General features: G+C 46.3%; 1 protein-coding gene across 6 annotated transcripts in view; it reads left to right on the top strand.

Moving 5' to 3' along the window:
• The window catches only part of NBEAL2 (neurobeachin like 2), a 737,578-nt gene that overhangs the window by 667,419 nt on the left and 56,419 nt on the right, over positions 1 to 13,740 (top strand). For all 6 annotated transcript variants that reach the window (XM_085628557.1, XM_085628556.1, XM_085628554.1 and 3 more), the window contains one exon: positions 11,481 to 11,598. In XM_085628557.1, coding sequence (XP_085484683.1) covers positions 11,481 to 11,598 — 118 coding nt within the window. The remainder of the gene's footprint in view (positions 1 to 11,480; positions 11,599 to 13,740) is intronic.

Below are 13,740 nucleotides of genomic sequence, written 5' to 3'. Positions count from 1 at the left end.
GGGATAGGGTCAGAGACCAAGCCATTCACTCTCAGGCGCGCCGTTGGGAGGGTGTAGGGAAGCTAGATTTGCGGAGTAAAAAGAGGGCTAAGCCCCAGTTGGTGCAGCAGCGGGAACAGGAATCCCCACTCCAGGGTGTCAAACGCCTTAGCCATTGCCGCACTCCTCGATGCCACTGAGACGTGTGGGGCTAGATAATGTAGTAGGCCGAACAGCATCCGGAGGTTGTGTGAAGTTGACCGTCCAAGTATGATACCGGATTGATCCGGTCTGGCTATCAGTGGAAGCAATGGCTGGAGTCTGGTGGCTAAGAGTTTGGCGAAAATCTTCGCGTCTAGGTTAATCAGGGAGAGGGGAGTCACATTGGCCGGGATCTTTATCTGGCTTTAACAATGTGATGATGATGGCCTCGCGCATGGATTCGGGAAGAGTTCCCAGCTCCATTGCCTCCTGATAGACCTCTAACAAGCGGAGAGCCAGCAGTTCCAAATATTCTTTATAAAATTTGGCCGTCAAGCCGTCCACGCCTGGTGCCTTGTCTGCGGGCAGGCTGCTTATAACTCGGCGCACATCCTCTACCATGAACGAGACATCTAAATACTCCCGGTGTGCTCTGCTCTACCAAAGTAATGCAATGGAGTCAAAGTAGTCACCCGATACAGCCTCTGATGGGCTAGAGCGAGATGTATACAGTTGTGCATAGAATGTTTTCATGGTGTCCAGAATACCTGGTGGAGTATGCACTATGTCACCAGTTGGAGAGGCCAAAGCAGCCACAAATGAGGAAGCTCTAGGTGGGCACAGTAAATTCGCAAGTGTTCTGCCTGGCCTATCCCCCTCATCGTAGCGTCGTGCAGTGGCATGCTTGTGGAGAAAGTTTGTTTCATGTGATGCCTCATCCTGAAACTCCGCGTGTTTGCTGCGGATGTGCCCCAGCGTGAGGGAGCATGGTGTGGTACAGTATTGTGCCTCCAGGGTGTGTAATTCTGCCTCTAGCTTGTCTAAACTCCCATGGATGGCACGGAGAACCCCTGATTGTCTGGCTATACAGGCCCCCCCGTATGACCACTTTAAATGCATCCCAGAGTATACTAACGATTTTCACCGAACCTGTGTTGTGTTCAAAGTATTCTGTTATTTACGCCCGGAGTCCCTCTCGGAAGGCCGCATCGAGCAGCGCATTCAGGGGAAGGCACCACATGAATGGCTGTCTATACGGTTTAGGTACTGTGAGACTCAAGATTACCGGGGCATGGTCCGACAGTGTTCGTGCATGATGTGTGACTGCTGTGACCCAAGCGTGTAAATCTCCGGAAGTAAGCCATAAGTCCATCCTGGACCATGCCAGATGCTGCTGCGTGATGCATGTACCTTCTCGGGTATGCGGATGAAATACCCGCCATGTGTCAAGCAAGTGGAAATCAGAGATCAGGCCTCTGAGGACTGCAGCCGCCTAGGGATGGTGAGTGCGGGATGTTCCCGCCCTGTCAGCCGACATCAACACAGTATTGTCTTTATCACCTCCCCACAGCAAAGCAGCATCCCCCAATGATTGTATACTTTGTTAAAAAAGGAAGGATGGCCCACATTCGGACTATACGCGTTTGTTTTAACAACAAATTGTCATTGCAATTTCCCCAGAAGCAACAAAAATCTGCCTTCCTGGTCGCCAACCACCTTCAACGTTTGATAAAAAAGGGTATCCCCTGGCAATGTCGCCAACCCCATGTGAATAATTGCACACATCCAGTTACTCCACTTCACTCCAACGGCTGGATAATAGCCTGGACCGGGCAGATTCACTGAGGTGGGTCTCCTGTAGCAGGCAGATATCCACAGCATGTCTACTTAGGTATGACTGTACCAGGCGGGACTTGCGGTGGTCGTTAAGACTGCGCACATTCCAGGTAATGCAAGTTAACTTAGACATTGGTGGAGAAAGATACTAGGATGTAGAGCACCAAATTTGGAGCGGCTACGGCATTGCATTAAACTGTGTCGTAACCACATTCTCGCCCACATGACACCCTCCTGGCGGTGTGTGCGGTATCTCTCTGGCAAGAACGGATAGCACCATCCACATGGGCCATCATCGACACTTAAGTTTAAAGAACATAACAACCCCCTCCCACCCACCTCTCACACCAACCCCCCAATCAGGTTGTGCATTCCCAAAACATCCCACTTCAAACATTAGCCCTGGGAGTCCAGGACTAAAGGGAATCGCGAACTGCCATGTCGCAGAACAACAGGGTGGCCGAGTATAATGATTACTACCACATCACTACATTGTAAGAGAAAATGAACAGCACTACACCATATGACCATAGCTAAGTAACACACAACTGGGACACAAACCACCATATATAGTATTTTAGTTGTTATCGGTCAGCTGACTGCTCGGTGATGATACAGCCGACGAATTTCTCCCTTGCTGCTGCCTCGCCGTCTGCTTGGCAAACTTCAGAGCGGCCGCTGGCCTCCATGAAGATTATCGGCTTGCCCCTAGTCTGCACCCGCAGCCGCGCAGGATACAACATCGCATATTTTGTGCCGGACTTCTGGAAGAGCTCATTGGCCTGGATGAATTCACGTCATGCTGCTTGGACCGCTTGCGTGAAGTCCGGGTAGAAAGCTATACTGTTGCCCTGGTGGTGTATTTCTGCCTGGCCAGCCTTAGGACAGTGTCTCTGTAGTTCAGAAGCCGGGCCAATATTGGCTGCGGCTGTGCACCAGGAGGGGGCTTAGGGCCTAAAGTGCGGTGAGCTCTTTCCACCAGGAACATCTCCGACAGTCCAGAGCCAAACAATTCTCTGAGCAAACCTTTGACATACTGTTCCATGTTCGTGATAATTGTTGATTCCGGTATCCCCATGATGCAGACATTAAGGCCCGCAACGAAGACCTTGAAGCAAGGTCAAGACGGAATAATCACGTCTAGTACCTTGTCCATACGAAGTAGATGTTCGTGTGTGTCAGCTTGACAGTCATCTACATCCAAGACCCTGGTTTCTAGAGCATCAATGCGAGATTCATGTTTGTCTACCCTTTGCGACACCTGATCCATGCACAGCGCCAGGTAGTCAATTTTAGAGTCTATTTCCAACAGGCTGCCCTTCACCTCCCTCAGCATAGCTTTAATATTGTCCTCCTGTTCGGGCTCTACCTGCGTTTCAGGCACCATGGTGATCGGCATCGACCCCCTATCTTGCAGCCGTGTGTTGCGTTCTTCAAAGGTGATCTCGACCTGTTTATTGTCTGGTTTACCCATGGCCACACCCCGGACACGTCGCCCCTCCAGGGTGCGATGGCACTGTCCGCAGCCCCTCCAGGCTGCCCTGTCACTTCGCCGATCAAGGTAGGGACTCCGGACCCCCAGGCACCCACCAGCACTTTGTGTGCCGCAGTCGTCGCCCTAACAAATACCGTTTGAGGGCCCGTATGCCGTGTCGCCACTAGCTGGTGAGGACAGGGCGGCTGTGTTGATGAATACAGGGATCAAGAGACGAATAATGGGCTGTGTTCCTCGAACGGCCGCTGTGGTACTCTGGGGTATGCGATCACCGCCTGGTTTCCAACTGCCGGGTGCACCCGGAGCCCTCCAGTCTCACCACCCCTGGAACGCCAAGCCTGTTACAATTTAACACAATACAGCATAGGAGTGGCCGAGACATGTGCCGCTCTAGGGAGCGCGGTGCTTGATTCCACTGTCTTCCACACCAAGCAGAGCCAGAAAGAGGCGCAGAAGATAGTGCTCACAGTAAGCAACTCCACAGCCACAGGCAAACACAGGGCGGGTCCACAGCGTGGGGCTTGACAGGTCACAGAAATCAGCTTACCACTCGAACCTCCCACGTGCAACTGGGCCGCCCTGAGTCTTCAAGATATTGCAAGCTGGCTCCGCAGGCTCCCACCCCACAGTCATCAGAGCAGGGTGCGCTTGCCTCGGGGGGAAGTCCGCTCTCTGCACAGTGCCAGTCTCTCACAATGCACATCCGGCGTTATTGCGCCCCACAGCGGGAAAGGGGAGGAGGGAGCAAGTGCGCCAGCCACAAGCAGCCCACTGTCATCCACCATCTGAGGCCCAGGGTCACTTGTCTCGATCAGAGTTATAAAGCAGGGTACAATCAGGGGCCCCCGCCCGCACCGGCCAGGGCCTCAAGATATCAGTTCACCATACCTTTTCGTGAGTTCCGGTCAAACCAGCTCACTGTCACGCTCCTTCCGTCAGCTCCTCCGGCGCTGCGGCTGGTCGCCTGGATGTCTTTTGGGTCCGACTCACGCTGTGCCCCAGGTCACTCTTGTGGGCGTAGCCCCGAGGTCCAGGAGGGAGGGGGCCACTCCCCAGGACCCAGCACTCTGCAATCCGCGTCAGCAAGCCGGCGTGGCAGTGCCCCTCAGCCACGGGGGCCTGCGCAGCAGCAGCCTCGCGTGCTTCCTCATGGGAGCGCCGCAGTCTTCACGGCCGCTCCAGCCGCCGGAAGTCGTAGCACAGCGGCACCGCTCCCACACACCAGCGTTCTCGGCTGCCTCACTTCACTGCAGAAGCACTGGCAGATGGATTCAGGGCCGGCAGCCCCCAGCTCAGGTACGACGGTATGGCGATTGCTCCGCAGCTCCCCAACTCTTCAGGCCTTCACAGCACAGGCCGGAGAGTCATGTTATACATGGCACACCGCAAAGCTGTACCCCGCAGTGTGCCACTTCACTCACAGCAGGCGTTTCACACTTTTTTAAGCATGGATGAGTAGTAGTAATACAGGATAATTGCTGGATAATGCACTCGGCCGGCAGAGCCACTTCACCAAGCGGCCATCTTGCTGCTCGGCTCGGCCACGCCCCCCCATAGTGACAAAGGTTTGTTCTTTTTGAGATGTCTGTTAAGGTGTTAGCAGCTGAGTTCTGGAAATTGTACTTTCAATGCTGTTCTCTTGCCTGGGTGAGAAGGACTTTAGCCCTTGGAGTCACTCTGGGTTCTGGATGAAGAGTTGCAGGTAGTTGGCTGGACATGTTATTTGAAGCCTCCGGGACATAACAGGCTTCCAACCTCAGATGGTAGAGTCCTGATTCAGAGTCTACCCTGCCAAGTGGTGCTACCCTAGTCCTGGACCCTTGGAAGTTGGCCTAAGGTGCTTGCTAGCGGAACCTGGCCTAAGGTGCTTGCTAGCGGAACCAATGCATCTTCTCATTTGAGGGATGCATCTCCTTGGCTAAGCTGCACATCCCCAAACAGAACTGAAGCATTGCTACTGCTGCGTGAATTTGACCTGTTGCAAATAATTCACATCGCCACCGCCTTCCGCATCTTGGAAGCGACGCATCGCCTCCCGAACTGCTGCTGTGTGACACTTTTCCCAGCGCCAGCTCCTTGTATCCCTCATTGATGGCAGCCTCAACAACAGTGATAAAACTGCATCACAGCTTCACCACTGACTGAAATTGATGCATCGCCTCTGCTGCACCATGCATCTTCGACACCAAACTTCACACGCAAACCCCAATGACAAGACCCTCAACATTGACGCAACAGGACCTCACACTGCATTTCAGAACCGACGCATCTCCTCTGCTGCGCGACACATCTTCAAGACAGATCCATGCAATGCTCCACAACCAGGATTTAGGATACTCTATTCTGCGGGACTAACTGGTTCCCTGTAGCCAGCTTGCACACCATCGTGGTTGGCCTGAACTTGTGCCTTTGTGCTTTCTGGCGCTATCTGGTCGCACCAGAACGGCAACAAAGCGCTATTGGAGATATTGAATTTCAAAGTATTTAAGTAAAATATCTATGGTTCTGTTAATTGGATTTTCGTCGTTTTGGTCTTTTTTGTATTTATTAAAGTCAGATCTATTTTCAAACCTTGTGGGGATCCTTTTTGTGTGGTGTTTTCACTATTTTACTGTATAAAGTGTTGTACAAATACTTTACACATTGTGGTCACCCTTTGCCTCTAAGCTAAGCCTGACTGCTCTGTGCCAAGCTACCAGAGTTTGGCTGCCCCTTACCATGACTAGGATTGGGAAGTAGCAGCCACAGTCAAACCAGTAAACCAATTTCTAACACTCAAAGTTTAAATAATTTTGCAGCAGTCTAACTTATACTGTATACAATAGAAATTTTAATAATGACTTACACATTCATAATGCTTTTTGTTATGGGGTAGGACCTCGCAGCACTATACATATATTAGTTACTATTCCCCATTGCTCCAATCAGGATTCAGTTGATTAATGGGATCACTGCAGATGTCTGTGTGGGATCAGAGAGCTTAAGAACTGAGTTTTCCTTATGTAACATACTGCATTTCCTACTGATTAATTCAACATGCATTTAATGTTTGTACGTTTTTACGTGCAGTTGACTGAAGGTGGAAAGACAAAAAAATATATATATATTCTGTGTATTCTTAAGTCTTTGACTCCCACCACCGTGGCACGACTGACAGTTCCCACTTTTTTTTAACCATTTCAACCCTTCATGGAAATGAAGGCAGCCTGGATATATGCTCCAAATAAACAAAGTTGTACATCTTTATTTAGAAGTACAGGGTAGCTGAAATGCAATTTCCCATAGGAACTTTAGACACAGCTACAGCCAAAATTGCTGTTCAGAATTACACTAAATTTGGCAGAAAGCTATTACCCAGAAAATATGCTTGTTTGATTTAGAGTAAATCCATTCAGCAGTGTTTGAGAAATGATGGTTCAAAAATATAGATATCTCAGGCTGCTGTACTACTGCAGGACCGGCAAATCAAAAAGATAAGAAGGTGTTTGCTAGCCATTTTAGGACTTGGGGACTGAGTCCTTGTGTCCTGGAAAATAAAAAGAATAAAAATAATATATGGGGGGGTGGAAAGGATGGGAGGGCAGGGTAAGATACTCTAGGAACCCCCATCACCCAAGATATAGGGGGGTAAAGGCCTAAATCAAAATTATTTTTTTAGTACTGAGGTACCACATGAGTACCTCGGTACTACAGTGATTCTGTGGCTGGTATAGTGTTAACGAAAGAGTCAAACACACATTTATGGTTGCAAAACCATTAGGTGATGGCTATGCTACCAAGTTTGCACATATTTATGAAGAGAGTCTGCGGATATGTGTAGTAGCAAAGAGAGTCTTTTATGCATGCTCTCCCGGTATGTACACCCCGCCACCAGGGGTGATGTGCTCGGCTGAAAGAAAACATCAGGCCGAGGAAATAAAAAACAAGATACCAGAGCACACAAATGGAAGGCCATATGTTATTGTTATTTAGGACCAATAATGCATTTAAGAGTCCAGTGGTGCATCATTCAATATTTATTCTTCATATAGATTGAGGCTGCTTATTTGTTCAACACAAGCAAAGTACAACAGCTGCGGACACGTGTTACTGATTTCCAGCTTTGAAAAAGTTGCAAAGACGGAAGTGGTCCTTATGCATAAAATTGCGCATGGTCAGAGCAAATCCGCCATCGATCTGCAAAGTTACTGTGTACCTGTAATACTAAGAGTCGTGACGCGAGTTAATAGATGTAAGGCTTCTCTAAATAAAAAGAGTATGGGCCTGTCCCATGGATGTCCCGAGACAGGCATTCGAAGAGTCGGAAAAGGAAAAATCCTGGCATCAGTCAAGATAGTGTTTCTCCATCAGGGTTTAGGTAGTTTACCAGGCTTACCAAGGCCTTTTCAAAGTAAAATCATCACAGTGGCCTGTTAGAAATGAAGGGTCTCTAGTTGGCAGTGGCTTTCACCCTGCCAAGTAGGTACCCTTGCTCCTAGTCGGGATAAGAGGATTAATGCAAGATAACCCCTGCTCGCCCCTCTGGTAGCTTGGCACGAGCAATCAGGTCTATCTCAGAGGCAATGTGTAAGTATTTGTACATAACACACACAGTAACACAGTGAAAACACTACAAATGGACACCACACCAGTTTGGAAAAATAAAATATCTTTATCTAAATCAAACAAGACAAAAATGACACAAATCCAACACACACAAGTCCAAATATCACTTTTAAAAGAGCTAAAACAGTTCAGTTCATATAAAATTATGGATGGTTCCCTTTTAGCGCAAAGTACCTGCTATGCGTCAACATCACAAAAATGAAAATGGGTGCAGGGGAGGTGAGGCGCCAGAAAGCACAATGATCCATCAGTTCCTCACACGCAGGGAAGGTGATGCGTCGGTTCCTTACTCGTAGGAAAGGTGATGCACTGGTTCCTTACTGCTACACAGGGGAGGCGAGGCATCAGTTCCTTACTGGAGATGAGGTGATGTGTTGGTTTCTTACTGTGTGGGCGAGGTGATGGGTTGATTCTCCAGACATGCAGCCTAGGCTCCTTATTGAAGCCCAGCGTCGTTGAAGACTTGCCACACAGGTGCGATACGTGGAAATCTGGATGTGCTGGAATCGATGCAGCAGTGGTAAACCAGGTGCTGCATTGACGGATCATTGGATCGCAGCTGAAGAAATCAGTCTTCTCAGCTGCTCAGCATGGCCTGCATCGGATTCAGTGCGGGACCTCAGACTTCGCAGACCTCTGTGCTGAACTCAGGCTGGGGAGGTTCTTTGGGCCGAAGCCAGGTGCTGCGTCGAATTCTACAGCGGCAGTGCATGGAAATTTCTCCCACATGGCAGTGCTGAATCAGAAAAACAGGCGCTGGAAGGGTGACGCGTTGAATTTGCAGGTTTTCACAGCTTTTTGTTGCAGGGAACCCCTCCAAGGGCTCAGAACTGGAATTAACACCACTTGGCAGGTCAGATCTCCCAGTAGTGGCGTTCAGGCAGCTGCAGATAAAGTTTCTGATGGACTCGAGACTTCCAACATGAGGCAAGCACACACAAGCCCTAGGAGAAACTTCACAAGCAGGATACAAAGCAAAGTCCAGTCCTTTCCCTCTCCACAGCCGAAGCAGCAACTGCAGGCCAAACCAGCAAAGCAACACACATCAAAGGGGCAGTACTCCTCCTTACAGCTGTTCTTGACAGAGGTTTCTCTTGATTCAGAAGTATTCTAAAAGTCTGGGGTTTTAGGTTCAATACTTGTATCACTTTTGGCCTTTAAAGGACTGTCTTTGTAGTTTTTGTCCTGCCTAGTCTTGGCTCCAGAAACACACCTAAATTCTGTCTCTAACCCCCTGGTGTATGTGAAAACTCGTCTCACCACGCTGCCCATTACCAGGCTGATGGGCCTTACTGAGCTAATCAGTATATGCAGGGCACACCTCAACTCCCTTTGTGTGACTGTCTAAAGTGAATGCACAATTAGGCCTCTCTCAGTCTAAACCAGGTTTTGATTCCACAGGCAGGCAGAGGCACAGGATGGCAAAGCACGCAAATGCCCACTTTCTAAATGTGCCATTTTCAAAACACACAATTTAAAAACCTCCTTTACAAAAAGATGTGTTTTTAAATTCTGATCTCAGAGATCCCAAACTCTCAATTGGGAACATCTAGAGATTCAAAGTTACACTTGTAAAATGTTGTAAGGACTAGCTCTCCTATAGGTTATCATTGGAGCTGCCTTATAATAGTGAAATACTGCCAATTTCGTTTTTCACTGTCAGGTCATGTAAAACACACCAGTACATGTCCTACATTTCACATACACTGCACCCTACCCATGGGGGTTCCTTGGGCCTACATTAGGGGTACCTTGTACATAGTAAAAGTGAAGGTTAGGGCCTGGCAAGTGAGTGCACTTGTCATGGCAGTTATAAACTGCACTTAGGCATTGCAATGGCAGGCCTGAGACAAGTTTACAGGGCTACTCCTTTGGGTGGCACAACCAGTGCTACAGGCCCACTAGTAGTATTTAATTTACAGGTCCTGTGCACACATAGTGACCTTTACTAGGGACTTACCACTAAATTAAATAAGCCAATCATGGATCAACCAGGGCCTAATGTTCTGTATCTGCAGCATCCGTGTTTAAATAATTCGCTGTGATATCGGTATGTCCAATATAAAGGCCATGAGTTGCCTGCTGTGAGGATTCTGCTTAATCAGGCTATGTCCATTTATGGTCGTTTGTCATAATTGTTTTTTAAATAAAGCGTTTTTATTCCATAGATTGTGACTACAAATATTATGTATTGTGTGCATTTACAAGGATTTCTTTATCAATAACATACTCCAAATTTATTGTTTCCACTTTTTCACTGAGCCAATAGATGTGCTTTATATATGTTGATGTGCTGACACCTTGATAAAGCCAATAGGCTAGCCTTTTATATTTTCGTGTTCTGACCCTTTGACAAAGCTAGGAGACCTGCCTTATTTAACATTACATGAAGGGATATAGCAACTGGCAATAATGTCCATTCCATTAGTGGTTGATCTTAGCAATTGACTGCGATGTTGATCTAATCTAAATTGAGATTTGCATCTAACATATCAACCATTTTCATCAGATTTTCTGGCACCAATAAAAATGAGATTTCTGCAAAAAATGTGTTAACCAGTGAAGTGTAATTCTATATGTATGGTGTTGTATGCTGATCTCAACTTCTGCATTTGAAAAAAAATTCTGAATCTGAGGAAGTTGCTTGGTCCCCCTGCCACCTATTATTGACCTGGTGTGTTAGATTTAGGAGTGTTTAGAAAATAGAATCTGAATATACTTTTGAATGTAGTTTAACACTTCTGACCTGGCATTAAGACTTTCCTATATGTGATTAATTCCAAGTCCCCTGTTTGGAAGTCATTATTTGTACCTTTTTAATTTCATAATGTTGCGAGTCATCTTCCCAGGGAATTTGGTATGTGTTTTTATTGCTGGAAGCAGCAAATCTGCCAACTGAAGTATCTATTTCTAAAAACAGAATCCACCTCCATTAAAGGGAACTTAATCACACTCTGCCTACATACAAAGTTCCCTTGTAATCAGCCTGTGTTCTTAGCAAAGATACTTTTAAGTGTACAATGATGAAAAACTGCAAATGAATTTATTAAAGGTTCTTCTTAGGCGTGTAGTCCTGGTGTCATTGAAGCTCTCATTTATTACTTTTTATGTATTCAAAATAATAATCAGTTCACTTTCAAATCAGCTACAAGGGCACAAAAACCATTGTTTACACTTCACAGCTATTGAATTAGAAATACAGACCTTGCAACAACAAGAATGAACCTGTGCAACATTGCTTCATTTTCCCTTTCAAGAAGCTGTAGGCTACCTTTGCCTCCTTTTTCAGCAAGTTGGTCTTCGGTCCCATTTACTTATTATTATATATACTGCTCCCATTTCTGTATTGTTGCGATTACTAAATATAATTTGATTGGCAGCCATTGCATTTTTCAACTGCACAAACTAAATATTAACTTGAGCGTTATTTTCTTTACTAAAATCTGGAAAGCACAAAAACTGATGAATGAAAGACATGAAGATAGTGGTTTAGTACTCTCTCCATTTGACACCCATATTTATTTTCCAAGCTATTTCATTGAACCCTATATGATTGATTTCCTTTTTATATTTCTTCAAATAGGAATCGGAGTACGTGTCTGAGCACCTCCATGAGTGGATTGACTTGATATTTGGACACAAGCAACGGGGTCTGGCTTCTGTGGAGGCCCTCAACGTCTTCTACTACTGCACCTATGAGGGTAAGAGGGTGCTGGTGCATCATACACCAGCTCTAACCATTAAGGGGTGCAAGTCAGTCTCTCTCAGCTGGCTGGTCTTACTAACACATGCCAGTTCGTAGGTGCCCGTGAAGATCAGGGAAGGTTAGCATCAAACTGGTCTCATTGCAATAAAAATTAGTTATTTTTGTGGTGCTGAGGGTTGCCAGTGGTCATCCAACTTTACAAAGCTATACACTCATTGGCTTGCATTATTTTGTCTGTCACAAGATTGCTTGCATCTGTGCTTTCAATTGCATTTCATTAATCTTTTGTTTGCTGCGCTTCGCCTTGCAATGTAAGCTGCACTTGTGAGGCTATTCTGGTGAACTGAGAAATTTTGATCGTGGGGGACCCTTCTAACTCTAGGTTGACAGAAACATCTACTCTGCTCATTGTCTGATCAAGTATTTTGGCAGTGTGTATGGTGTCTCACAATATTCAGGTCCTTAGTTTCAGATATTAGCCAAACAATGGACACATGTTGTTGAAATATTTATTCTACAGTGTTTTGTATGGTGGGGACATGTCACCTTGTGGTTGTTTCTGAAGTATAAATCAATTATATGTGATTCTTCAAAATTATATGTGCACTAAAGGTTGTTAGTGAGGCAGAAAAATAGGCATGGTTCTTATTTTTAGATGGTCCCAGTGAATGCAGTGCAAGTGAGGAGAGGCAAGGTATTTAGTGTGTTGGAGTTGTATATGGTATAGCTAATATGATTGGACTCTGATTATCGATCTCTTGCTGGGCACTCAGAGCTGCTTCGATTGCTGCTTTTAGGTTTGGAATACACCTATTCGCTCTGGATGGAAACCATTCTGGCCACATGATCCTAATGTATTTCTTTGCTATCTTCTGCTAATCACTGTTGATGGCACCCTTTAGTGGTTGAACTCTGTATGAACCCAAATCTTTTGTTTGCTGAGTGTGTTGTGCCAAATGGAGTAGCTTGCAAGTGAGTTGGAGGATGGATGGCCTCAACTTTTATCCAATTTTTTTCTAAAGCTGGACAGTTTTGAAATGTGAGAGGATTATGAGTAGATTATCCCTGGATCTAGTAATTTGAATAGGAGGTTGTCCTAGCCTTTATAGCCCCCCATTGCCCCAGACTATTTGTGGCCAGAATGAGGGCCGTAGGGCATAGCAGGGCATCCTGGCCCTTCATAAGGATCAAATGTGGCATAACTAGTGCCTAAACTATGTTACAGAAGGTCAGAAACAGTGTCATAAAGCCACCCTTCCTTTCCACCGATCAGCACAGCCACTCCATGCATGTGTGTGAAGCATAATTGGGGTCTAACATGATGGAATCCTATTTGGCAGGGATAAGATACATCCATGCCATGTGTAAATGACTTAGTTTCACACTACAGACGCATTCACATAAAGAGTACACTTGTTCCAGCCCAGCAGTCTCCTAAAAAAAACAGAATATTGAGTCACAGGGGCGCACATGACTTTAGGTTTTAGAGGGAGTCTACACTAACAATCAAGTATTCAAGTCTCTACAGCTTCCCTAAGCTGGAGCATCCTGCTTGTGAACAAGAAGGGGCTGTCATGGAGCAGTCAGTGCATGGTCTAGGGGTGAATAAACTTTGTTTGAAGCACCAGGTAATTCAAACTACAACAGGCTGCTATAACCCTTGTTCAATATCATGATCAGAACGATGACTTGACTTTCAATTCCAGGAGTGAGTGCTACCCCAGTCCAAAATGAAAGAGGAGTGAACAGTGTCCAAAACGATCCACGGGCTGGTCGTGAAGCTACATGGCCTTTTACTGACATCTCGTGGAGTCCTAGTTGATGTCACCAGTGAGTCTGGGCCACTTTGTCTTTTGGAGTGGTGAGTGGAACTAAGTTTCCAAAATGGATCACCCTTGAATGGCTCAGGATGAGCTTAATGCTCACCTCTTTCCACTAGGAGGGTATTTATTTTTTATTTTTGTATTTATTGACTTTTATATAGCGCTGGCTAGACCCGGAGGTATCAAAGCGCTTTACATGAGGATTAAACAATGTTACAGCATTAAATCAGTTACAGTTACATTCGTTACTAGTGCATTCGTGACATAGAAAAATTAAAACCGATGGGGTAAGGAGGGGAAAAAGGGGGAACTGT

The sequence above is a fragment of the Triturus cristatus genome, chromosome 10 (genome assembly GCF_964204655.1).
Source record: "Triturus cristatus chromosome 10, aTriCri1.1, whole genome shotgun sequence".
NCBI classification, from domain to species: domain Eukaryota; kingdom Metazoa; phylum Chordata; class Amphibia; order Caudata; family Salamandridae; genus Triturus; species Triturus cristatus.
Note: the sequence above shows the minus strand (reverse complement) of the source record. Positions and strands in the feature narration are given on the sequence as shown.